This window comes from Kwoniella shivajii, chromosome 8, assembly GCF_035658355.1.
Source record: "Kwoniella shivajii chromosome 8, complete sequence".
In the NCBI taxonomy this organism is placed as follows: Eukaryota; Fungi; Basidiomycota; class Tremellomycetes; order Tremellales; family Cryptococcaceae; genus Kwoniella; species Kwoniella shivajii.
In genome coordinates, this window is record NC_085915.1 from 1,056,689 (window position 1) to 1,083,330 (window position 26,642).

At 43.1% G+C, this 26,642-nt stretch overlaps 8 protein-coding genes across 8 annotated transcripts; 2 read left to right on the plus strand and 6 right to left on the minus strand.

The window, feature by feature from the left end:
- Window positions 1-234: 234 nt before the first annotated feature.
- IL334_006137 (uncharacterized protein) lies at window positions 235-1,608 on the minus strand (the record flags this gene model as incomplete). Its single annotated transcript, XM_062937841.1, has 7 exons — window positions 235-362; window positions 495-581; window positions 660-725; window positions 798-876; window positions 965-1,082; window positions 1,154-1,398; window positions 1,480-1,608. 7 exons carry the CDS (start codon window positions 1,606-1,608, stop codon window positions 235-237), a joined length of 852 nt encoding a protein of 283 aa, XP_062793892.1.
- A 663-nt stretch (window positions 1,609-2,271) lies between these two features.
- IL334_006138 (uncharacterized protein) lies at window positions 2,272-2,857 on the plus strand (the record flags this gene model as incomplete). The annotated part of the gene is made up of 3 exons (XM_062937842.1): window positions 2,272-2,438; window positions 2,536-2,661; window positions 2,758-2,857. 3 exons carry the CDS (start codon window positions 2,272-2,274, stop codon window positions 2,855-2,857), a joined length of 393 nt encoding a protein of 130 aa, XP_062793893.1.
- A 1,670-nt stretch (window positions 2,858-4,527) lies between these two features.
- On the plus strand, window positions 4,528-6,069 carry IL334_006139 (uncharacterized protein; the record flags this gene model as incomplete). Its single annotated transcript, XM_062937843.1, has 4 exons — window positions 4,528-4,633; window positions 4,861-5,222; window positions 5,339-5,484; window positions 5,595-6,069. 4 exons carry the CDS (start codon window positions 4,528-4,530, stop codon window positions 6,067-6,069), a joined length of 1,089 nt encoding a protein of 362 aa, XP_062793894.1.
- A 211-nt stretch (window positions 6,070-6,280) lies between these two features.
- On the minus strand, window positions 6,281-8,622 carry IL334_006140 (uncharacterized protein; the record flags this gene model as incomplete). The annotated part of the gene is made up of 10 exons (XM_062937844.1): window positions 6,281-6,598; window positions 6,654-6,676; window positions 6,752-6,917; window positions 7,003-7,128; window positions 7,205-7,432; window positions 7,552-7,848; window positions 7,914-8,011; window positions 8,075-8,195; window positions 8,271-8,352; window positions 8,423-8,622. 10 exons carry the CDS (start codon window positions 8,620-8,622, stop codon window positions 6,281-6,283), a joined length of 1,659 nt encoding a protein of 552 aa, XP_062793895.1.
- A 301-nt stretch (window positions 8,623-8,923) lies between these two features.
- IL334_006141 (uncharacterized protein) lies at window positions 8,924-10,264 on the minus strand (the record flags this gene model as incomplete). The annotated part of the gene is made up of 7 exons (XM_062937845.1): window positions 8,924-8,973; window positions 9,131-9,320; window positions 9,411-9,504; window positions 9,576-9,715; window positions 9,896-9,969; window positions 10,041-10,122; window positions 10,193-10,264. 7 exons carry the CDS (start codon window positions 10,262-10,264, stop codon window positions 8,924-8,926), a joined length of 702 nt encoding a protein of 233 aa, XP_062793896.1.
- Window positions 10,265-12,595: 2,331 nt separating this feature from the next.
- IL334_006142 (uncharacterized protein) lies at window positions 12,596-14,744 on the minus strand (the record flags this gene model as incomplete). Its single annotated transcript, XM_062937846.1, has 6 exons — window positions 12,596-12,612; window positions 12,706-13,423; window positions 13,474-13,729; window positions 13,791-13,987; window positions 14,048-14,605; window positions 14,718-14,744. The coding sequence occupies 6 exons, from the start codon at window positions 14,742-14,744 to the stop codon at window positions 12,596-12,598; spliced, it is 1,773 nt and encodes a 590-aa protein (XP_062793897.1).
- A 4,469-nt stretch (window positions 14,745-19,213) lies between these two features.
- IL334_006143 (uncharacterized protein) lies at window positions 19,214-20,397 on the minus strand (the record flags this gene model as incomplete). Its single annotated transcript, XM_062937847.1, has 3 exons — window positions 19,214-19,596; window positions 19,648-19,932; window positions 19,992-20,397. The coding sequence occupies 3 exons, from the start codon at window positions 20,395-20,397 to the stop codon at window positions 19,214-19,216; spliced, it is 1,074 nt and encodes a 357-aa protein (XP_062793898.1).
- A 1,736-nt stretch (window positions 20,398-22,133) lies between these two features.
- IL334_006144 (uncharacterized protein) lies at window positions 22,134-26,525 on the minus strand (the record flags this gene model as incomplete). Its single annotated transcript, XM_062937848.1, has 15 exons — window positions 22,134-22,312; window positions 22,382-22,586; window positions 22,771-22,910; window positions 22,999-23,230; window positions 23,337-23,460; window positions 23,525-23,712; window positions 23,836-24,207; window positions 24,301-24,441; window positions 24,513-24,588; window positions 24,642-24,913; window positions 25,027-25,231; window positions 25,346-25,961; window positions 26,017-26,322; window positions 26,390-26,417; window positions 26,496-26,525. The coding sequence occupies 15 exons, from the start codon at window positions 26,523-26,525 to the stop codon at window positions 22,134-22,136; spliced, it is 3,114 nt and encodes a 1,037-aa protein (XP_062793899.1).
- Window positions 26,526-26,642: the final 117 nt, after the last annotated feature.

Sequence of the window (26,642 nt, forward strand, 5' to 3'; positions counted from 1 at the left end):
TTTTTGATAGGATACAAGGTCACAACGAATGTCTGGATTCATTGAATGCATATTTGAATTGTTGTAGCTATGCTGTTATCTATTTTACATTGTCGACCGATATATAATATATATGATGCTTCCCTCAGGACTGATATACGTCAGGTGAGAAAGTATTACAATCGTTTCGGATTACAGAATCCTTTATCCCCCGCTGCCTTTCCCTAAATTCAAAGGGATACATTATCATTTAATTTAATCTTCTCTGGGTGGACCTTCTTTCTCCTTCTCCGCAACATCCTCCAACGCCCTTTTGGCCATCATGGCTAATACTTCAGGTTTATCCGCGAACTCGATTAATCTTAATCTCAAAGCGTAACAAACTATGTTTGGGGAAAAACCGCATACACACATAGATATCAGCACGGTTGTATCCAAAAATTGCTTGACTAAGGCAAGGTGTGCGATCGGAAGATCGGGAATCTAGATTATTAGGAAGGAGAGGAGAGACTCACCTTTTTCTATCTTTTCTAATGATCTAGTGGTCTCTTCTTGTTTTTTCGATAACTTATATAACATATGTGGTGGTATACCGTCAAAATCTGATATCCCAAATCACGTCAGCTTGAATCATCTTTCGCCAGCAAACATCGTGCTAATACGGACGAAGCTCAACTTACGCGCTTTGACCGTTCGAACGAAATCGCATACTTCCAAAGGTGTATTGTGATCACCTGTACTAAGAGCTACGAAATGAGTTAACGACTATCAGTACATTCCTGCTTGAGAATCAAGGATCGCCGGATAGATTGACTTACCATTGGTAGCGAATCTCATCAATTCTCCTGTCAGATCTGACATTCCTAAAATGTAATCTTCAGGAGTTACGATAACTAGCTATATTGACAGTCCAAAAAACATCATCAACATTGCAATAGTGTACTGCTATCATAGATTTGGATGAGGCAACGAGTTTGACACGTACAGGTTCACCATCCTCATCAGATAAAGTCTTCTGTACTTCTTGCAAAGGTACGAGAGACTGATTTTCAAGGTAATATAGGAATGATAACCCTTCTATATATTCTTCTAGACCCGGTGATCTATGATGCACAGCTATTTTATCAGCTATCTCCACTTTACAACTACATTGCAAAATGGACGTTGAACATACACCTGCCTATTCCACCTCCAGTAACCCTCTCTAGCCTCTTCGGTCGATCCTATACTCTTCAATTCATCTCTTATCTTCTTGAAATTTGTCCATATCTCCCTTTCTTTCATCCTCCCTTCTCGTAAACATTTCTCCTTCTGAGTGGGTATCAAAGAAGTCGCATTTCGATGTAAGTGAAATATCAGTTTTTTCGATAATTGAGTTATTGATCTTGATAATATGATCAATTTTTCTCTTCTTTCGTTCTGCATCGAGGGAGAAACAGGTCGAGGTTAGCTCAAATGACCTCTTTGCTTTGAATCAAATTCCATGAATGGATGACTCACGTCTGTATCTATTTCTGATCTGTAAGATTCGAAAGTATTCATCAAATGTTGTTTCCTACTTATTTCTCCTCCTCCTCCTATTGCAGAGGATTCAGCTGCCGTTGGCACCAAGACGTCTGCATCGGCCATTTTGTTCTGCGACTCTTTGTGAGGAAGAGATGTTGCCTCTGCAATTCGCGGTGGCATGAGATCAATGTCGACTATTTGTCTTCTGGATGCTTTCTTGCTTGATTCATAGATCCCATATGCATCATCAACGAGCTCGTTTACCTCACTCTCATCAACTTTGACATCAACTTTGATAATATCCATATGTTCACGGACAACGCCCTGAAACTCCGTCTCCGGCAGTTCCCATTATGCGTTATTGCGGCTGTGAAGTTGGTTGAGTAGTCTGGGAATATTTTAAGAACTGGTATAGATTCACATTCTCATTCACACTCAGGACTGGGAAAGAAACAGAAGCGGTGCATGGGTCACATGACAGGCCATCATGCACTGACTCACATCACACAATCAGGACGAGTTGGAGCTATAATCAGCAGACTATGGAGGATGAACACATGTTATGATATCATGGCTTGAGGCTTGACCGGGTGATCATCAATCTGAATGGAATCTCATCGCATGAAAGGAAGGGAAATATAAAGGAGAAAAATGATGTTGCATATTCCCTCTGCTATGCACCTTCTTTCGATTATATCTGATATACTTCCATACGAGTGAAGGATCAACAAATTTAAACGACTTTAACAGCTTCGTCATAGCTTCTTCTTCAGTTCGATTCGGACAATGATTGCTTTATTTACTCTGTTCTCTTTACCTCTTCTCACATTGGTCGCTTCTTCTCCCATCAAAAGACAAGACGACGTGAACTTCACAGGATACTGGCCTGATTATTTCGTCGAAATCGCAGGGTATAATAGAGGTTGGACCGGTGGATCAGGCAATTACACCTAGTAAGTCACGATGTCAATCAATATCATTCCACTTGTTTGAATGATACCTATCTTGTATATACATGATAGGTTGTAGCGCTGATGTAACTCGCTGCAGCACTGGGATCTTGACTTATCCGAATCAGACTACCATCAACGAAACTGTAATATTTGAGAATCTCGCTATACACTCCTATATATACCATTTCGGTGATATCGATTCTTATCCTTCTGATAGTAGCTTGTAAGTATCCCTTAGTCTCGCCTATCTGATATTATTCCTTCATGTGGACTCGTGCTGTACGAACATACACTAATTGATTCCGTATGATATTATCAGCCAATTCCGAATCGAAGATGCTGCAGACCCCTCTCTTTACGCTGAAGGCCCGGTCTTACCTATCATCTCGAGTGAAGAAGCGTACGATACTCCAGCTTAAAACCTTCAACCCTTTCCACATATATGACTACCAAATAGTCTATAAATACTATTCCGTTTCGAAATTGTAATCACAACCATATGTCCCTTATAATACATTGTTCATACAGACAAGGAAGTATAATGTCAAACGTCACATGCATAGTATCGTAACCAGACGGATCGCTGTGTTTTGATTGATGTCATTGTACTAGATGATCAAGCATACTCAACCCGAATGACACTGGTCTTAATACACGCAAAGATACTTGACCTGCAACATTCCTTCACTTCCATTTAGGCTATTGTGGACAGCGTACTTTGATGGTTTGTTCATACGGCATTGATATCATCACAGGGCTCTTTCACTGCTGTTCACTCGCAGATGATATCGAACCCATCCGTCTCTAGTGCCTCTGGTCAATAATTGATCTCCCCGTCGCGATGTGGCAAGAGGAGAACACTAATCATGAACTATGGACAAGAAGGAAGCAGACGCAGTAGACTCGGCAAAGAACATGTGGGAGCAAATTCAATTTCGCGAGGACGAGGACGCTTCCCGGATCTTCAGTACCGTCGTGTCACCAACACAAACTGAGAGCAATCCATTTTTCGTATACGGATGTTATCGTACATAGACGTAGCAAATATGTCACACATGAAGGATCTGGGATATTCATACAGGATTTGATCTGTCACAATACTTGCATGTTGCTTCTCAGGATCCTATGTTTGTTCCGCTTTCCCGAAGATCAGACCAAAAAGAAGAGGTCCATCACGATGGACCCAATGCGTACCAGATGGCACAGGCGGAAAACAGCCTGATCTGAGTATTGGGCATAAATCTAATTCGCTTTGAAAGATTTTTATGTTCGAACTTTTTGCGGCGGTACGTCTGGGAGAGTTGTGGAGAATGATTATCTCCTACTTAGAATTCTGGCACAGTTATTATAGCAAGCAGATGTTCTCATGTTGTATCACGGTAAGCATCTAGCAATCACAAGAGGTGACACTGGTTGAGTGGTCGTTGGCGCATTTGTGGAGAAGAGCATCCCCTATAAGTTGAAGACACTGCTTGGATCAGATGTACGGATATTAGAATAATGAGTACGACTTTCCTCAAATCATTTAGTACGACCGAGCTCCTTGCAAAATTCAGGCAGTCTGACATCATGGATTCACAAGTTGCTAGAAGATGGAGTGTCCCTTCTGCCATTTCACTTGATGATTGGAATCATCGAAATCTCACGCAGGAACCCAACGGAAGAATTGTACAAAGGTCTTATTGGAAGGGGAACAAGAAGCACGATCACTCGTCGTCGTCCATTTGTTTTTGTATCTATCTCGTGCAATCGAGAGGATAACACCTTCTACGAGTTGGCAGCAATCATGGTCCTCTGTCAATGTGAATGTTGATGATTTTCCTTGTTAAGCTTATATGTCAATCGTATACTTTTCAGTCGTCTCACGTGTTTTTTTGGTGTATTTTGGGTTTGTAACCTTTTTTCCCGATCGTGCCTTGATTTTTGATGTCTAACCGGTGATGCCATCATCGTGATGTATATGTGCCGAGAAATGATTCCTATTCACTTGTCTCGTAGTCTATATCAGCTATCCCAAACTACAACATAAAAAAAGGTTCCTCCTACCAACAAGAAGTCTAACAAGGAATCTGATTTTAAGATAATCACGATGGACTACGCTTACGCTGCTCTGGATAAAGGGTATATCCCAGATACTGCGTTACGACCTATAATCAGGCAACTGTGCAGGAAGAGATTGAGGGAGATTGATCATGGTGAGTATCGTGAATCAGGCTGTCCATAGAACAGCGCTTAGACAGGGAGAGGAGAGATCAGGTGGGGGACAGGGGGAGTTAGGAAGGGAGGTAAAGGGCTGAAAAGGAACGCGTTGGAGGTGTCTTCGAAAAATGGATAGGTACAAATGGAAAGCAGACATGGTTGAGAGACAAATGAGGACGAAATGATACATTACGCTGAGTCCAGCTAATCAGTTTCATAATAGGGTCATTCGGAGCAAATCATGCAGCCAAAATGGAATTCTTTCAGGATTTACACCAAAGACCCATTGCTACTCATACGTCCGAAGCCAACGAACAGCATTACGAAGTTCCCACCTCATTCCATGCATTATGTTTAGGACCCAGGATGAAATACTCATCTTGCATCTGGCCGAAAGGATGTAAAACATTGGAAGAAGCTGAAGATGCAATGTTATCTTCTTATTGTTCCGATGCAAAACTAGGAAGAGGTTTAAGAGGGGTAGGAAACGAGAAAGATGGAGGTCAAGTTGGGAAAGAAGGTGAAGGATTGAAAATCTTAGATCTCGGCTGTGGGTGGGGTAGTTTGGGTTTATTCTTAGCTGAGGTGAGTAAATTTTTCCATCACCATCAGAAATTCGACCTTTTTCTTCATAAGATAAGACTTATCTGTTTGGTTTTCTGAAGCTGATTGCCATTTTCCCTTTTCTGAACCATCTGTAGCACTATCCTCTTGCTCAAATCAAAATGTTGTCAAACTCTCGAACACAAAAGGAATACATCGACTCTGTAGCTTCGGAGAAAGGATACAAAAATGTCGAAGTCATTACGGGTGATGTCAATGTATATGATTTTGAAGAGAAGGGACAGTGAGTTATGCTTTTTGCTCGCTATCTATCAGCAGAATCTATCAGCAGATGTTCGTAACTTGAAGTACACCAGGCATCCAGAGCTAACAATGTTCAATCCGCTTACATAGATTCACACATATCATGTCAATCGAAATGTTTGAGCACATGAAATCGTATTCACTTTTACTCAAGAAAGTCTCAACATGGTTACAACCTGGTGGAAGATTATTCATTCACATATTCTGTCATAGGACTCAACCATATCATTTCGAATCAGATGATGGATGGATGGCTCAAACTTTCTTTAGTGGAGGTACCATGCCTTCATTTGATCTGTTCACTTATTTCCAAGATGACGTCGTACTCAAGCATTCAGAATTCGTCAATGGCGAGAATTACGCAAAGACATTGGAAGCATGGTTGGTCAACCAAGATAAGAATGGTAAAGAAGCTATGAAGAGATTGGTCGATTCAATGGGTGAAGATCAAGGTAAGAAAACTTATTATAGATTTAGAGTTTTCTTCATTGCTTGTGCGGAATTCTTCGCTTTGGATGGTGGTGAAACTTGGGGTGTAGGTAAATACCTTTTTGAGAAGAGATAAACAGGTCAAATTGGCAGGTGGTCCAAGGAGATTGATAATGATATGTTATGTGCATATAATATATCCATATACAGATAGAATAGTATGAATCTAAGTAATAACACCATCTAAACCATCTATTGCGGGCCACAGCTTCGATATAAGAGTTCCTTCGCATGATGAAATCATTTCTAATTCCAAATGTTGATTCCAATCCGTTTCGTCCACTTACTTACAACCTCTTACCTCTAATAGCTAAACAAACCATTGTCAAAGCAACTCCACCAAGAACGACAAATCCGAAAACACCTCTTATACTATCTAAATAAGCTAATCTAGCTTGCAATCTCAAAGTTTCATTCAACAAAGGTAATATTTCTGCTGGTTCCTGAATGATTTTCCTTATCAAACCGGTATCACCCGGTATCCTCTTCGTGAGGGATGAAAGCAGTATCGTTTGTTGTATACAAGCTGAAATTGATAATCCGATAACTTGTCCTAACGCTCTAAACAAGTAACATGCTGATATCGCTAAAGACATCTCTGAAGGCTATAAGATCAAATTCAAATCAGCTGAAGTACCTCAGAAGGAAAACCTCACTTACATCTACACAAGCTATTAGGGATGCTAATTTAGGTTCATTGAACAATTAGCACTTTTGATTCTGCTTGTAGGAAGAAGTTGATGATAAGTATCGCTCACTTAACAAAGTCGTGATCGTGCAACCACCACCTAAAGCACCCAAAGCCATTTCACTCCATAGTTCATTCTTGTTGGTCTCTGGACCCCAGAAAATCGCAATCGATAAAGCTTGAAGCCACGGTATGACAGACATGACAGCTTGGAACCATTTGTATTCTCTCCAATACTGTATGAGTAGACTCACAGTCAGTTCATGCTTCTTGTTCAAGTTATAGCTTTCTAAGAACGGGAAGCACATGACTCGTACTCACTCGCATATGCCATCCTGCATAGAGAGAAGCAAGGGAACCAACTATCGAGCTGGGTAGTAATAACAATCCAGTTTCAGAACCATTCAAACCTCTTGTAACATGTAGATAAACAGGCTGCATGTAAAGCTAGGTGGATTGCAATGATGTCAGCTCATATTCATGGTTACCAATGTATCGATGATCGAAAACAAAGGTGACTTACTCTTGAGAAGTTGGTAGCGGTAGTCAGCACGAAACCGAATAATACTAAACTAGGTTGTGCTCGAGTTAACATTGTTAGGGGTAAGATCGGATGAGCGGCCTTTTTCTCTATGAATATAAAGATCGGTAAGGATATTATGGCCACTATGAGAAGTGACAATGGTAATGGGTGCGATAGGGGATAATGCGAAGAAGTATAAAGAGATGTGGAGATTGAGAATGAGGATATCTAAGAACCATGAATCGTATTAGCGTACCACACTTTTCGTTTCATTCTCCATCGAGAAGACTTTTTGATTCGTCTTGACTTAAATGTGAATGCGAATGTGAGAGATGGTCTGAACTAACCAAGATGATCAAGATCAAACTTCCAGACCAATCGATACCCTTGAATTTTTCCCAAGGTGTTTGACCTCCTACATCTTCACCTTTTTCTCTCTCGACATTGACCTTCCAGATTACCATGAAAAACGCAAATAGAACAGGTGGGACCTGTATCCAAAAAGCAGATCTCCATCCATATTCATCTGCTATCCAACCTCCTAGCACTGCACCTGAAGCTGATCCTGCACCGAAAAGTAAATTAATTCCACCTTGATATAATCCTCTGTCGGCTAATGATACTAGATCAGAAATGATAATTGCCTAAGGAGAACGGAGCTCATTAGTTTTCATCCACTTCTCTACTGTATTACATCGATCATGCTTACTGTGACAGTGAGCATACCACCACTACCTGCACCTGCAATGACTCTAGCAGCAATCATGAAATACATTGTAGGTGCTACGGCACACATTATAGTACCACCTAATGATAGATCTTGTCAGCAAAGATAGGTCATTCGAGAGCGATTATCAAAGTTGAACTTACTCAAATATAATGTCAAAGCTAAAAGCATTACTCCTTTTCGACCCATCACCTGAGCCAGTCTTCCGTATAAAGGCGTCATAGCTGTTAACCCTATCAGGAACCCAGTACCAAGCCATGATGACTGTTGTGATGCATTCCAACGATCTCATCAGCTTCTCGTTCCAAAAGAGATTGAATCCGGTAAATCTACACATACCAAAGCTCCAGCGTGGAAATAAGACCCGATCTCAATAGTCAGATTAGCAACAATGGTCATTCCCAGAGCACTGCAAAAGACACTGTGATAAGGAATAAGTCTTGTTAGCACATATGCTTCTATTTGGGCCATGGTATGGTTGAACTGCTCACGCGAAAGCTAGACCTAGGAATAATACCCATATCTCTTTGAATTTCTTTGGAACTTTCTCTTCAATCTTTGGAACAGAGGCACTCTCTACAGCCCCATAATCTCTTTGAACAGATTCATCTTGTAATGTATCGTCTGATACCTCCGAGGGAGTCGAAGGCGATTTCAAGAGGCTCTGTCGTTCCGTCGATTTCGCTGTCATTATATACAGTGCTCGAAAGAAATGAGACAGAAGATTCTCCGCCAGTACTGAAGGAAGCGATTAATATACACAATGAAATAAAGTGATTGTCGAGCAATCTTCAGGAGACAGTGCAAGCATTGATAAGAAGATTGATTTCACCGTATCTCGAAAAAATAGCTCGGGGAAATCAAGACATATATCGCCATCTCTCGGTCAAATCCGATATCTAGACGGCAGCATATCTCGGTTAACACCGCTTCACAAACCATGCATGCCTATTCCGTTCCAAGTGAGTATGTCTATCATCTAAGAGGATCTCCTAACGACGCTCGAGGGCATCTTCAGTATACCAATTGAGACCAAGCAGGGCTACAAGCGGAGATGTGAAGTCAGCACCATTCACACGTAGTACATCAAGAACAGCCCTTTGGACCCTAATAACGGGAAAACCTTTTTTTCCTTGGATGAAAAATAGGACAAGGAGAAACGAATGTTTTCCGGTATTACGAGTATTTCTAGAACTCACATGGTTCTTTCAAAGTATGATGCTGGTAACCTAATACTGCCAGTCCACCAGCTTCCGCGCTAAAGTGATATCCGGTTTGGATGGGTAGATCACACCATCTAGCGATGAATGATCTCGAGAAATGACCATGAGAGAAGATGATTACGTCTGCATAATCGGCTTTTTCAGGTGTCTCAGCTGCATTTTCAGCCTACATTACAAAGCGCACGGTCTTAGCATTCATTCTGAAGTATAAGGAGGAAGGACGGATGGTATCTGATCATAGATAGAAGTAGCTCACAGCTTCGTGGATAGCCCGTACTTTCGCAATGACCCTGTCTACTCTTTCAGTCATTTGTTGAGGAGATTCTCCTGGAGTCTCACCAGGTGGACATCTACGGTGAACATATAAGATTAGCCGATAAGTTTAAATTTCCAAAGTCTGAAAGGCTCTCGATCCACTCACCCGTCATCCCAGATACTCCAATCAGGTTTCTCCTTCCTGATATCTTTGGTAAGCATTCCTTCGTATTTTCCATAATCCCATTCTGCAACATCAGGATCAGTAGCGAAATCACAATTGGAAGGTGGATGGTCGCCGAAAAGCTGTTCGAGAAATTCGCATTAGCTATCCACTATACATACCAAGCTCAGACAGTAAGAAAAAATCCGACAGTGGAGTAAAACGACGTTATTTAGAAATGATATGATAGGTTTGAAAGCGACGACGTCGTCCTCTTCTGCCTAAAATGAAGCTACGTTGAAAAAGCGAAATTAATAACTCACCAGATGAGCGGTTCGTTGAGCTCTTTGTCTAGGAGAGATGAGAATATGTCGGACATGATTGGGATTGATCAACTCTAGGTCGCCAAGTTAGACTTTACCCCTACAGCTATAGCCTAAAATGACCTAATGACTGAATTTAACTTACTTCCTTTACCCATCATTTTTGGACTCATCTCCTTGACCATTTGTTCTCCGTTCTCAGTCAGCGGTATATCAGTAGTACCGGTCTATACACTTTTCATGAGCTCAAACATGCTTTGACAATCATCAGAAATGGGGAAAATCAGAGAATCTCACATGTCTGCCATTTAGCGACCATTCAGTCTCTCCGTGACGGATCAAGTAAACTCTCGGCATTCGTCGACCCATTGTACTATAGTTTTTGCTCTTATTTCGGTAACTGTTATATATCGAGTGTTGAGACTAGTAGTTGAATATAGTCAATATATCTTGAACTGTGATATGCTATCTGGATATTCGGTCGCTATAAATGGAATCTTGCCATGACATAATTTGTTTGAAAAGAAGCAACGAACCGGTGAAAAAAGTTATTACGTCATTGAGCGGATAGTCATGACGCGTGAAATGTGCCAGCGGAATCAAAAAAAAAAACCTCTCTCGATTTTTTTTTTCGACTTCGTGGCATATCTCATTTCGTCCATATTGTCCTAAAAATCAAACATAATGGACGAATCATTCATCGTTCCTACTCGGGTCCTGCTTGGGTCATGCAAGGGTTTCACTACCGTGATACAGTGCTGAAAAATCCTCCATTCTGGTTCTTACTCGTCTACAAGAGACCAAATCATGATGTTTAATACCAAATTCACTAGTTCTCCTCCACACTATCCCCCATGTAGACAATGATGTACACGAATCTCTAGCCAGCTCATACTAACTCACATATTCTCGACGATTCCGATCAAGGCTATTCCATCCTAACGGATAGCTCGTTGTCTGCTGACTTCACGTTTGTGATCAATGATATTACTTATTTTCTTTAGTGGCTGAGTGGTCATTGCGGCGTATATACTAGGAAGGTTCTAGATGAGAGTATAAGCATCTTGTCTGAGTTTCTCGATTCTTCCAGTTCTCAAATCTTATTTCGAATTGTTCAATATAGCCTCGTCTGATTTCCTCTTCCCATATCTTGGTATACCAGATTACTCCAGCGTCGACCAGATTCACCGAATCGTATCCATTGTGACAGATGTGACTCTTGATCTTAGTCTATCGTACTCGTCTATTCCTGTACACACATTCCAGTCTTATCCATTCTTTGAGAGACTTGACTGTTATTTTCGAGATCAAAAGATTCCTCACTCATTTGTTAGATTTTATCGAAGTGGAGAAGTCAGTCATCATTCACATAATATTATGTAAATCAGTATCGGACTTCAGCTAGCTAAGTGTTCCTTGTTTGTCATGACGGTCATTAGACCTCATGACTACGGCTCAGGATGTCTCTTGCAAGCCTATATAATCGGAGGAATTCCGTCCCTATCGGAAATTCCTATTGTTCCCTTTTGTGGTTCAGTGGTTATAGCGACCGATTACGCCAAGCCATTGTGACAGTATAGGAATTTCCACCGGTCCCGGGTTCGAGTCCCAGTTAGTGCAGACTTTTGCACTCACGTTGGCCGTCGTAAAACCAACCCAGTCGCGGTACTGTGGCAGATTTCCCCACTGCCTATACAGCTTGGGTCCCTTATGTAATCTTGCACCTTACATAAGCTGAGTCCGGTTTTCGGTTCAGATAGGCTTGCCTCTTAGGCGTGAGGCGCCGTTCAGGCGCGCGGTCGCGCCGTCCCTGCCTGGGGTAAGCCAGAGTGTCATGACGGTCATTAGACCTCATGACTACGGCTCAGGATGTCTCTTGCAAGCCTATATAATCGGAGGAATTCCGTCCCTATCGGAAATTCCTATTGTTCCCTTTTGTGGTTCAGTGGTTATAGCGACCGATTACGCCAAGCCATTGTGACAGTAACCGACCACATTGTAACAAAGTCACCCAAACAACACTCATAGGATCTCTCTGCCAGCTTCTCGGCTCGCAGGGGATCGGAATCCGCACATAATATCGTCGATGAACAGAATGTAGAGCTTAAAACCTTGGGTGTCCCGTAATGGCGACAGGTGGAAGGGATTTTATCAAGGTGAGTAACGATTGAAATATTCTTTCCTTTCGGACGAGAGGGGCTTGAGGGAAGCTGAAGCGTCACTGAAGATGTTTGGTCTGTTAGCTTCCGCTACTCAAAGTCATATCATTGAATCGTTCTCGCTGTCTATTTTGTTTTGATATTCTATTTCGGTAGCGGACATCCGTCGAGTTGTTTATGAATGATTCATATTTATTTTCTATTGAAGGAGAGTGGAATGAATCCAAATATAATTAAGCTTTCTCAAAGAATATGTTCGAGTATCAACATAACCTGTCTCATCACATATTCTATGCGTATCTCACATCGTTAAATTTCAGTATTTTCTCTCCAGTATTTCATTAGACGTTCGATGCATGATGATATCCACCAGGTCTATATACAAGCGGTTCTGTATCCTTGGGGATCGTCTCATTAGTGACAAGATAGAAGAAGGGGTATCAGGAAGGATTTATGTAAACAAGCGATTGTCCATTCCAGCAAACATGAAGAGAGAATGAGTTTGTACAGTGTCGGACGCTTACATCCCCTCTCGTCTTGATCATTTTCGGGATTTCTCTATCACAAGGACCACGAATCAGTAATAATCCATCAGATATCCTGACAACAGCGATATGAAGGACAGAGGAGTCATAGATGAAAAAGACCTACGAGTTCGACCTGATCTTCTCGCAGTAAGCGGAGGCGGAGAGGGTGTAGGAACAGGTGAAGGAATATAAATTGTCCTACAGTTCATGCCGTCCACAACATGGTCCTCATAACGAGCTACCACTTCTGGGTGAAGGGGTTGAACTCTTGCTTCGACCTCATCTTCCTCTTCATTTTCATCCTCACCTTCATTTGTGATCTCTGCATCAGCTGTGCTACTTTCTCCAGACTTGGATTTCTTTGGGCTGGATAGGATATTGAGTTCTGCCATCGCTTTCTGAGCGGTCTTGGTCTTTCTTTCCACAGAGCGGACCCCAATAGGGCTAATTTCAATCCTATGTTTGACTTGAGATCGACCTTTAGGTTTCTTGGGCGAGGTAGGCTGATTCGAACCTGATATTGATCGCTTTGAAGGTTGGGATCTGTAGGAAGCAACGGGCTCTCCTTTCTTGATCAGCCCAGGAATTGGTGAGATAATTTCAACTGAGGAATCAGGAGTCGTTGGATTGTAAGATGCAAAGAACGCCTCAGCCTCTCTATTGAGGTCATAATCAGGTCGTCCTTTTCCTTTAACCGTGGGTTGATGTCGGGCGGAATCGAGAAAGGTGAGATCAGGCTTGACCTCTTCATCGGAATAGGGAATCGAAGCAGAAATGGGGCTTGAGTGGTTGACTGAACTCGAGACCTTTCTTTTATCTTGATGAGGAACGGAGGATCTCATCTTAGGACATATCAGCGGTTTGTCATATGTGGGTGCAGGACTCAGCTTACCTCCCCCGTTTGGATCCCACCCTTGGTTCTTTGAACAGCATTCTTCACCTTTGCTGGTTCTTCCCTGTCGATCGTGCTTTCCTCCCCATAGCTTTCAAGGTATTCTTCCCACAGATTATCTCTATAATTGGAATCCTTGATGACCAAGAATGCTTCTTTCTTCGATTTGTAGGCCATAAGAAGCTGAGACGGTTCAGTCTCCTCTACGCCTTTATAAATGCGAAACGTCAAGCGATTCTCATTTAAGACGACCCAGCTGTATAGATAGTCTCAGTACAGTCCATCTGAAAGGATAGCTTTGGGCGTTTAGTACTCACGCGTATTCATTCATGAATGTATCAACAAGGCCCTTGAACTCTTTGTCCAATTTGGTCTTTATAGCACTCACTGAATCATTTGCACGGATGCAAGGATGTTGCATATGGTTTCGCTCCTCGAGGAATTCCCGAAGCTCTTTCAAAGGGTGTTCAGCAAGATCCACCGTAAGAAATCTATGATCTGGCAGAAGGGTAACCTATAAGAGGACGACCACGTCAATAAGACACTCGATTTACATCGCACATGAGATACACACCCTGGCTTCGCTGCCAAGGAGGATAGCCTTCTTCTGAGTATCTTCAGATGTAGCTTTAACTGATGACGCTTTAGTTGAGGCAGTGCCGAATGGTTTTTGCTTCACCATTGGAGATTGCTTGGTCTTGTGAATTGTTTTATTTCCAACCGCTCCTTGGGAGCGGCGGGGTTGTAAAGGTAGACCAGGATGAGACTGAGCAGGAGAGTTCTGATGTTGACCCTTGCGCATGAAATCGGCTGTTGAGTGCTGAGTCAAAGCACCCTTGATATACGCGTTCGAAGATGGGATAGAAAATTGTCCACTTTGATGAGATAGAGAGGTATCACTGATGGCTGAAGGGGTTTTCGTGGTAGATGCTGGGGAAAGTTGATGAGGGGGCTCTTCATCAGAGCTATCGAAGACAGGAGCAGCAAGTGGAGCTCGTGTTGAAGGGATAGGGCGGCGATGGGAAGCAGCGATTATTGATTGATCACCAAGCTGAGGATTGGTAGCTTTGTCTTTAGCAGCTTTGAATTGTCTGAACTCTTTCAAGTCTTTCCACTCCTGAAATTCTCGTAGCTATGTATAAAACGACAGTCGTCAGCGGATACGCTATCGAATTCGATTGATTCTCCATCTTCGTCAATGAAGTCACTGTATTCGACCGTCGATAGGAGGGAGAAACACTAACCTCCTGAGGGGTCATTTTAGGATTCATCTTGCTACGGGTGAGAGGGAATCGAATCTGCAGATATGGTTCTCTTTGTATTGAAGTTATCGAGGCGTAATGAAGTTATAAAGTAACAAAGGAGACAGAACCAGACGATTGGCATCTCATCTCGACAAGAGAAATCGAAACTGGAAGAGGTCAGTGCGATTTGGCCGGAATTTCTCGGCGAAACTGAAAAACTGCTGTGGCAAAGGTGTCTGTGCGTACCATACTGACCGTCCACATCATCTTGATGTTGATCATGATCGTTGTGTCGCTCATGGAGGACGAAAGATGAATTGAGAGCACATAAAGCAGTTACTTGATAACTCGTTCTTAAATGCAAGCACGCGAGATCTCCGCGAGGAAATTCAATATCTTTACGTGATTCAGGGTAGCGAACAGCCGACATGATATACCACATTCGGTAGGTCTTGAAGCTGCGATTTACTCATAAACTTTACGAGTATGGGACGGCGGCTTTACGACTCGAGTAGGGTTCACATCACTTTATCTAATCGGATCAGCTAACGCGAAAGCTCTCGTGGTCTCTATCTTATCTCAGAATTGGGCCCACCATGAACGTTTCCGTGTTCGAAGAGTCATGCCTATTTAGATGATTGATTACGATATTCGTAGGTGTCCTAGAATCGCCAGGCCGAATCTGAGGTCGGACTAGGCTGACCGTCCCATCTAGTCTGTAGGTTCAAGGACCGCCCTTGGAGAGGGCCGTTTGTGGGGGATTCCTGGCTTACTGGGAATGCTTTCGGATGCCAGGAATTGTGGCTGTTTCATCTGACCGCGCCTCTTCTTCGCCTTCATTTCGGATTGGTAGTCATATACGTAATGACTACCACTATTACTACTGTCTTCGCCTTTCTGTTTCAGGGGTCGAGGGTGTCTGTGGTAACTGGTGTTTCTACACACGCTCGCTACGTTTCGTTGATATACGATTATCAGCCGCCATCTGTATATTTGTTTGGAAGCAAGAAGTAGAAAGGCTCCTACCAAAAGCTCTTGGCTAGCCAATATCTTACAAAGAAGAAATTAACTTGTCGTCGATAACAGTAATTCGATGCCTTTCTATTTCCTGCTTCCGCATTATGTGTGAGATGTAGATGACGTCGTGTCGAAATGTAGTGCCGGTATCGCTCTGACAGATGAGTTTGTATTCCTATGTACTGAAATGAATTTAAGTGTGGTATCTCTCCGCTTGAAACCGTAGTACATTGTGACATTATTTTTTCACCTAGAATCCGATTGTGCCAGGGCATTGACCGAATCTACGACGAGGGGCCGATATAGTCGAGAAAGATTGGCGTTCTTGTGGGCTTTACAGGCGGTGCATACTCATCTATGTTGTAATGCCCTGTAATGGACAAATCGTGATACGTCTATCCTTATCTTCTAGGTGGATTTAAACATTGGAAGGAGAATGGTTTCGACTATATAGCGCTCAGTGATTGCTCCACAACATATATTGCAGAGTGCTTACAAGGATTTGATAGATTGGAATGTTACACGAGCTGAGTTCACATCAAAACTATAATGGTATCACGTCCTTGGATTCTGATGCAGCCACAATTGCCGAAACCGATACGACAGAAGTCCAATATCGGAAGCTTCTTAATCCAGACGTTCATGGTGTATACAGATCTCGAGAAGACTCGTCTGTATTCTCTCATCCTCGTCCGCTAGAATGCAAACTCAACGAACGTTCATGAGACTGGTCGAGAAAAGCAGGTTCAGAGATGGAAAGACCAGTGTGACGTGATGCATATCCTTGAGATCAACCATTTTCCAGAAGCTGTTCTATCAGCAAGCGCTATCTCGGGATCCGATACTACAATATTGAATACTCGTTCAAATTCTAACATAGCATACATCGATGGATGATCATGGAATGACCTTGTTGAACGACAACGAAACTCTAAGATTTCCGCTTCGAGTCGTTTGTATACATCGCGTCTTTCGATATTACGTAATCGAGAACTTTGCTTCATCAGTCTCCGGCGTTATGTGTTTCGTCTTTACATCAATTTCTCTCTTTGTCTCCTCAATCACTCTGCTGTCTTCGACAGAGGATAACTTAATCAATTTTATTCATTTCTGCGACCACCTAGTATTGGATCGTTCGTCTGACTTCACACTACTTTTAAGACTTTTCAGCTCGACATATGGACCAGAATGGGTGGATTTATACCCATCCATCAAACACTTCAGCCAAGTTCGGCCATTCGGAGAGGAATCATCAGCACAGACCTGATTGCTGCTGGATTTTCGTGTATAGGTATGGTATGGTGCGTATACGAGCATCTTCCGAAGAAGCCACATCTTGCTGTATCAGTTGTAGTTCTATAATGCCGAGTCGAAAACCTTTGTTCGTCTCTGTTATCACTAAGACGGTCAACATTCAACTGTATCTTCTTTGAATTACCTCTATAACACAAACAAACCTCTATATTCAAGAAATTATATCCACAACAGGCCCCGTTTGAAATGAATGTCATATCAGTACATCGACAAGGTGTTTCTCTTCGAATCTCTCGGTCACCTCCCGGAATTGTAGTGAATGGTACGATTTTTGATGAAAGCATGTTGAAGATGGTCGAAACTGTGATTATCTGGTCCAATTCCTGCGTGAATAAGTTTGCGAAACGCTTACTTGGTCATACAGGGCTTCTATCATCCCTCTCAACAGTATCTCGATCTTACCAGTCGATATCGATTTGGCGGGATTGATTTCAACTCTACTGCAGAGTGCGTTAGAGAAATCATTAATGCCTTTCATCTATATCAATGTGTAAGTTCTGTTTCTTAGCCTTTCCTGATCTTGAGCTGTTCTGACTTGGCGAATGCATATATGCAGTCTTTCTGCGGCATCGTATTTGAAGTATCACCTTTCATCACCACCAGGACAGTTCATCGTTTTTTGGAATTGTTATATGGCTCTGAATTATTATTTGTGCCTACTTGTAACAAAGTCCTGGTAGTCAAACTCGACACCGCCTTCCTTCACCGTTTCTCTCAGCTTCTTGGGAGCGCATAGAGTTTCTTCGGGAATTCCTTGATTACATTCCTCTTCTGATAATGTTTCAGGGTGGCGTCCGGTTTCCCATTAGAAACAATATGATCTATACTTAATGAGATCAATATAACTTGATTGTCGATAGATCGTTTGGTATATACTTGTTGACCCAGGCGAGTTCGCTTTCCTCCTCCAACGCCTTGAGTGAAATGCTAATCTATTCTTCTATAGATACAATTTCCTTCACCCTCCCGGGTCCTCCCCTCTTCTACCTTCTCGGGTCCTCATCCCTTCTACCCTCCCGGGTCCTCCCCTCTGGTCGTCAGTGCTGACCCAGGATCGGGGAAGGATCAATGAGCGAACCAGTAAGCCAAATGGTCGACCTCCAGATTGATTTCAAGAAGGAATACGAGCTCCCTTTTCTGGTCTCCAGAACATTGTCGATGATATGGTGATTTTATTCTCATCACTCCCATCGCATCTGATCAGCACTGCCTTCGTCAAGAATGTGACACCCGCTCTGAGAAACGGGATGGGACTTAATGAAGTGGTGGAGAGCGTCAGAAAGAGGGCAGCCGATCGTGTCGAACGTGTTACAACCAAGAAGAGAGAAAGGGAGAATAGATTAGGAGAAGCGATTGGAGAATGAGAGTGATATACCTGAAGAAGAGGAAGAAGCTCGAGGATAGAGGTATGTCAAATGTTACCTGATGATTGGACAAATAAATCGGGAGCTGAAAGTGTGATAGACCGTTTGTCTGTGTTTTGACAATAGAAAGCATCGAAACCAGTTCCTTGTCTACTTAAGATATGGTAATATACGATCTCATCAGCTACTGGATGACCGAGGTGAGGAGATGTGCATACAGGAAGACCTACTTGACAGAGACGCTATCTGCTCTCAGCCTGTCATAAGGGATAATCTTGACAGGAATGATTTGGACCAGGAAAATATGGGTCGGTATCGGTATATTGAGATGATGAACACGAAGTCTGTCATCACCTCGGAACAGAAGCTAGATATATCTTGTCGAACGATCTTGTAGTTTGTTTCATGTATTCGTACTTTCCTCTTGTCTCGATGATACAAAAATATTCTAATATCCCATCATATGTTATCAACAAGGGGAGTTGTAAGCGAAACTACACAAATTCATCAGATGCCAGACCTACTTCTTCAAAATTGAGCCATATGTAGCCCACCCTCACCGATTACTTGTCCTGATCTCGTTGAAATAAATCGATCGTTGGATGCTCACCGACGAATTGCTTAGAGAACAGACATTTTTCAACCAAAATGGAAGGGAGTGTAAGGGGGTCAATTGAGATGGACAGATCTTGTTAGTATCGAGTGGTTACAATTTCGCAACATCGAATGTATGTGGCCTTGAAGTGTGTATGTTTCAAGCTGAGTTGCATGAATGGATACCGATATGAATAAAGTACGAAGTCACGAATACAAAGCTGGGAACTCCTGACGTACAATACGGTTGACTTCTTGTACAACAGTGAGATACCTTTCTAAACCAAAATCAGCTGGGGGAGGCCAAGTCCACCTGTCATCTCCTGCTACCTCCTCAATCCGCTGTTGGAATTCGAGGCTTTCAAGCATTGCTCTGACATCTTCAGGCAAAGAGCTAAGGATCGCAGGCGTCTTCTTATGTGGGTCGTTATCGTTGAGTTGGTGACCAGATCTCCCTTTGAAATGATCAACGCCATAGTCTTCGAATCTCTTGGCAGCGTCAGGATCATCGTAATGGTCTTCAAGATATCCAGTCAGCGGATCGACATGTTGAATAGGAGATAGCTGGATTTTCTCAGCGGCGCGCAAGTCTACGAAGCGCGGATTAGCATTTACTAATTACGAGCAATTGCCATACTCACTCCTGTGCCAGAGTTGTACAGGCGTACTGTTTTTCTCAGTCGAAATACCATGATTGTTCCACCTTTCAACGAAGAACTCTAGAGCCTTTCTGAGAGTGGGTATATAGACAAAGTGAAGAGCCCACATTTCAAGGGGGTCATCTCTGCAGCGATACCCTTGTTCTTCATAGTATATGAACTGTTGGCGGTAACGAGCGGTGGACCACTGTTGAACGTCTACCCATAATCGCTCTATTCGTTGATTATGGGTAGATGGACCTTGTATGAACGAGCCTCGATTGAGTCCTTGGAAGAATGAGTCAATGAGGGAAGTATTTGTCAAATACGAAATAGACTGGACTCACCTCTGACTTTCTCCATCTGTGCTTTTACTTCCCAATTCTCCTTGCCAAGATCTGCTCGAACTCTGCTAGGCCATCCGTATTTCTCAGTGGCTCGAAGAAAAGCAGATATAACGGTTGATGCGCGATTGTTATCTGCGACAAAGATATACATGATCCTCCAAGAGAAACCGTCGATAGCACCATGAATGACTATTCCCCAAGGACCCAGTTTGTGGTGGCCATCGATGTGCCAGAGGGAGTTGATGAAGGGAACGTGATAAACTCTCCTGATGATTGCTCGTCGCTCCTTGCCGGGTCGATTGTAAAAGACCTTGAGAGCATCTCGGACACGCTTTTGTGTGACTTTCACGCCTAATTCCTTGAGTCCGGAGTGTACCCCCTTCTGACCCTCTAGCCCGCTGCCCATATGAAGCACCATCCTGATGGCCTGAAACGCGATATCAATATTGAATAAAACGTAAATTGAATGAACACAAGTATCGATAGCTGTGTCTTTGGCGTTGTGTCATGACGGTCATTAGACCTCATGACTACGGCTCAGGATGTCTCTTGCAAGCCTATATAATCGGAGGAATTCCGTCCCTATCGGAAATTCCTATTGTTCCCTTTTGTGGTTCAGTGGTTATAGCGACCGATTACGCCAAGCCATTGTGACACGTTGAGACGCGTGAATCTTGGCCTGGCTTCTATGATATTCGTCGAGGTGAAGCGAGACGAGAATGAGGTGAACGAGAATGGATGAGTTTGGAGCAAGAAATGGGAGATAAAGATGTACTCAAAAATCGGCCGAACGGTAAGAAGAACGCAGAAAAAGGAAGGTGACAGGTAAGAAAGCTTGCTTACTTGTAACAGTTGTTCCTCGTCCATATCAGTCCAATCTCTCTTCTTTATCCCTTCTACTTTTCTACGTCGAAATATGCTACTCCTAGAGACACCGAACCAATCGCTCGCGATCTCCTCATCGGAATATCCAAGAGATACGAGCCATTTAAGCTTTTCAATATCCAAATCAAGCTTCATACCCCCCTTCTCTGAAGGTACCCATTGGAGAGAAAACGAAGGTAGTTTATACGATCGTGCGTTGACGCGGTGCCGCAAGTCATCAAGCTGATCTAAGAGTGCACGAAGTCGAAAAGTGGTTTTGTGGAAGATATTTTGAGGTAAATGGGGTCCGAGAGTAGAATAATCTTCTAGGATAGAAGTTATATTGGTGAGATGAAACATAATGCCAGTTATGTTTCCCGAAGAAGCGGCAGTCCGAATACATTCGTTAGCAGCAATTGCATGAGTGTCGACCAGGTCTCTGATCTGCTTCATTTTTTCCGGAGTAAATGGTCGAGGCTGATAGAAGGAAGAATAAGAAGTTCGGATCAGCAATCGATCAAGTTCTCTTCCCACGATGTTATCAATGTACTGACCTCCTCTTCCTCCTCGAGGTTTGATTGTTCTACATACTCGAGTTCCATCCTAAGAGCAGGGTGTAAAGTGTAAACATTAAAGGTGATTGTTTGGGACGAAGAGAGAAATAACCTGCATTCCACGAGCTTCGACGAGTGGCAGAGTTATTCTACGTAATATCTCGACTTTCTAATGAGTTCGAAGAAAGGTTGTTTCTCGACGAATTGAATGTAGAATGATATCAACGGCTTCTCATAGATGACGATGATTAACAATTCTCGAGAAATGCATAATAGGAAAATAGTCGAGATTTTGGGTGATCCAGAAAGTCGTAGAGATTGGAACAGTTTCAAATTGAGAAGCGATCTCGATTACTCTGTGATCGGTAGGGGGATGTTGAGTGAATGGACATATGGATACCAAAGCATAGCACCCCGGATATCCGGACTGTATCCGGTTTCACATTCCGGATATCCGGACTGTATCCGGTTTCACATTCCGGATATCCGGTTTTTTTAAGCCGGATACAGGGTGAAATCCGGAAACGTAGTCCGGAAGCAGGGTACCATCCGGAAATATTCCGGATGATGCAGGACGAGCCGGAATCCAGAATATGGATTTCTGAATGAATGGAAATCATGCATATATCGTTTACAACATATCCACAGCGCAGATGGATGAAATGATGGTAATTTACAACTGAAATATGACCCCTAAAACCCAAATAAAGTACTAGAATTACAACTAATTGCCGTTTCTATTCTGCATAAACGAATTCCAGCTATCCAGAGAGATCAGACCATTCTTGTACCAGGATGAGATACAGACAAGAGCAGCTAGTGTAGAAGGCTTGAGACTGTGACGACGGTCGGAAACAGTGAGGCCTGCCATACTGAAGATACGTTCCGGAGCGACGGATGTAGCTGCCATCCGGAATCCGGGATCCGATTAGTGAATTCAGCAGTTTGATTTGATACGAGTATACTACTCACCAGGTGCTGTGAAGACATCTAAAGCTAACTGTCTCAGTCCCTTGTATCTTGCATCTACACAGTGAAACCACCAATTGAGAGGATCTTCGAATGACTTCCCTTTACCACGGACCAAACTGCCGTTGATAAATTGATCCACTGGGTGTTCATTTTGCAACTCTGAATCGTCAAGGTCCATGAGGGGTCGACCGTCTGCAGGTGGTGACTGTTTTATGAGATATATCCGGACCGCAAGTAAATCCGGATGTGTGAAGTCCGGGAAATCCGGGATCCGTAAGTATAGATTTTGGATTGTATTCGTCGGATAGTAGATGAAGAAAGACAGATATGACAATGTTGGTAAGCATCGCAACAGGCACAACCTCCATTGAACGATATAAGGTACTTACAGACATCACAACATCATCTTTATCGAGATCTTGGTATTTGTCGCTGTATAAATCTAACAATGCTTTTCTGGCTTGATTCTGCCATTCTTCGGTCCATCCATTTTTTTTTAGATAGGTCATACGCATGGAAGGATGGAGGACTGAGAAGACCTGTTAGCTGACACAAGAAGAGAAGGGAGCTAATCCGTAATCCGGAAATCCGAAATCCGGAATCTAGGCAAAACTCACGGATAGCTATTCTATACAGATTTGAGTTATTGGTACGGGAATAGTACTTGTTGAGTAGGTCTTTACCAATTTGGTCACCAATCTGAACCACCAGGGGGGATTTTGACGCTGTAAGTACCGTGTCGAGCTGGACAGTTAGTTTGTCGATATATGGAACTACACTGGCGATAGTCACAGACCCGTTTGCATGCTTGGCGTCTTGTTGGAATGCTAGGGTGGCCATTTTTACCCACTAGAGTTGTGCAGCAAACATTGTAAGCTCATAAAGGAAGCCCATATCCGGAAATCTGGGAATCCGGAAGATCCGCATCCGGGAGCCAGGATTGAACAAAACTCACATCTAAGAGACCTTGTAGTGCTTCTATCGTTGCCCAATCCTCAGGTCCCCATTGCTCTTTCTCGGCGAACAGCTTCTTCCCGTTTCTATCCCCAATAACGTTCGGATGACGATAGAACTCAGTCCTAATAGTCAGTTTATCAGTTACAGACAGTGCATGATGTATATATATATGATATTTGTACTCACACGACAGCCCTCATTTCAAGGCATTGCTTCATCATGTTTCCAGTTGTGTTCCACCTGATCTCGGTATCCCTGGTGATATATTTCTCTCCGCCTGTATATTTCTTACTTTCAGACAAGGTTTTGAGAGTAGACATCCAAGTGGTTCGGAATTTCGAGCTGAATCTAGTAGCTTTGGCGATTCTTCGAACCTGTAAGGGGGATATCAGTAAGAAGGCTATCAATAATGACAACAACGTCCGGATCCGGATCATCCGGGGCCAGAATATCCGGAATCCGGAACGCTTTATTGATCAAGATAAATGTTTACTCACCTTTGCTAACAGAGTCCTTGATGACAGTAAATCCGTTTCTTGTACTTTAGCAACTAAATCAGCTAGCATATTGTTAATGCTACTGTCTGTACCGGCCTCGGAGCGCAAATCAGGATTTTCGGTTGCTTCAAGAGCTTTATTGATCAAGATTTGTTCATGATTCAACTCCAGGTTGCTGAAATCCTCTACATCGTCCTCATCATCAGAATCACTAACGGAGGGCTCTAAGTCGGTAATTTCGCTGATTTGTTGATCGAGTTCTCTCTCTTGATCCTCTTCATCCATCGTTAATTGCTCCTCCTGCATTGATTTTGATACTAATCGTTGCAAGGTGGACATTGTGGTCTTGGTGGAGAAGGGAGACAGCACAGACTATCAAGGATGTAAGCATGAATACGGTCTAAGTCCGGTATCCGGTCATCCGGATCATCCGGATCCGGGAGTGGTGAGACTTTGAAAACTTACTTTTACAACCAAATTCAATATGTGTGCGAAGCACATTATTCGGTGCTCGGGCCCAGGAAAGTTCGGAAGCGTGTCAGTAGCACCTAATTCTTCCACCAACACCTGATTTGCAGATGTGTTGTCCAATGTGATAGAGAAAAGCTAACAGACACCGGATGATAAGCAAAGACCGGACTCCGGGCGTAAGATCGATCCGGGGATCCGGAACTTACATTATCGTTTAATTTCACTTTCTCTAACCCATTCTGTATCTGGCCGGCCATAGAAACTCCGGTGGAGGAATTAGAGCTTTTCAAAGTGAAGTCAGATGTGTTTCAGGGGTTATTGAATGATAAACTCACTGCACGAAATCAACAATACACGTTTTGACCGAGAACCCACGATCTATTGAATTGTTCCTCTCCAGCCATGAGCCAACAACCGCTAAATAAGACCCTACATTGGGAGATGTCCATCCATCGGCTGAGATGTGCAAAGAGCCCATCATGTTCTGTTTTACTTGCTGGAATATGGGAATTCGACTGTATTCAGCGAATTCCTTAGCAAGGGTGGAGAGTTTTCGTGGAGAGGGGGTTTTGATCTGTCCAGGTAGCGCTTCACAGAGTTCTTGGATCTATGCAAGAGACATTCATCAGCGAAAGATTGGAAGCCGGATGTCCGGATGTCAAACATCCGGATAAAGGTCATCCGGATGTTTTGCCCTTTAATTTTTGACTGTTGACTCACCAGGAGATCGTTTATAGATGCAAACGATCGGTTGTGAAGTGCTGCGTTGACAACAGCGAAGAAAGCAAGCTTGTTACTGTCCATCGAGACATTGACAATCATCGAGGAAGGGGTATTTGCTGTTTTTTGATGAGTTTTCCAATGAGAAAAGAGGACACCTCCGGAGGTGTCATTGGCCTTATGTTTGTAAACAACTTTACACACCCTACGACATATATTGAACAGTCAGTATGGCTCTAAACACTTAGCAAATTCCGGTCAATCCAGAGAGCCGGGCATCCGGAATCCGGATCATCCGGAATAGTGAAAGCCAACTCACGTGCATTTGTAACCCATCCAAGAGTTTTTAGACTCATCTGTAGCTTCTTGCAGAGAATAAAGGGCATAGTCTTCAAGGGGGATCTTGAACGGACGTTGATAGATGCCGAAATGAGGTCGAGTTCCGTCCGTTACTTTATTTTCCCAATTTTTGACAGCTTTATTCACCATATCATCGAGGTTTGACCACTTTAAAGTGGAGTTGACTTTGGTTGGTGATGAGTTGGAAGCAGTACTCGAAGTTTGAAACAATTGAGCACCAGAATGGGCTGTAGGAGTGGGAGTAGGAGTGATGGGAGCAGAGAATGGACCGCGAGAAGGAAAGGGAAGTGGTTTTCTAGAGGGGTTTGAAGCCGTTTTAGGTTTCTTTGGCTGCGGAGTATCCTCATCTTCTTTTTGTGACATCTCCGTCTCTCCTTCAGAGCTTTGGGATTTACCGGTTGGATGATGGGATCCGGATAATCCGGACTTCTTCTTTCCGGACTCTTGAGAATCCGGATTGAATTCATCACCGGAATCTTGCTCAGAGGGTACATCTGATAGTGAGCTTTCAGTAGGGTCGAGTTCATCCACGACATTGGGATCGGTTTCATCGGTTGGCCTCTTTCGTTTCAGATCTGGATAAGAAGTCAATATGGGTATTATGAGATATTGAGCCTGTTTTTCACTCACTAGCTTTTCGTGCACGTTCACGTTCATAATAAGCAAGATCCCTTCTCGGTCTTCCAGATCTTGTTACTGGGGGAGATGGCGCTTTAGCTTTCCCTTTAGCTTGAGCAGGAGGTTTAGCAGCAGGTTTAGCGGCAGGTTTAGCAGCAGGTTTAGCGGCAGGTTTAGCGGAAGGTTTAGCGGAAGGTTTAGCGGCAGGTTTAGCGGCAGGTTTAGCGGCAGGTTTAGGCTTGGATGGGGCAGCAGGAGTTGGAGTTGGGGGAGGAGCTTTTGATGGTGGCTTCTTTGCCCGGGGTTGATTAGGAGCATCTATTTGAATTGTCAGCAAAAAGGTCTTTCATCCGGAATCCGGAATCCGGGATCCGGGAACACTAACCATTTGAATGAGTGCGCCAACTTGGAGACTGATGCACTTTGAGGGGAGACGAAGTAGAAGCTGATTGGGTAGTGATTAGAACCAAGTAATTTCACGGATAACTCACCTTTTGATTTCGGATACTGCTTGTTAGCATTGTCACAATGGCTTGGCGTAATCGGTCGCTATAACCACTGAACCACAAAAGGGAACAATAGGAATTTCCGATAGGGACGGAATTCCTCCGATTATATAGGCTTGCAAGAGACATCCT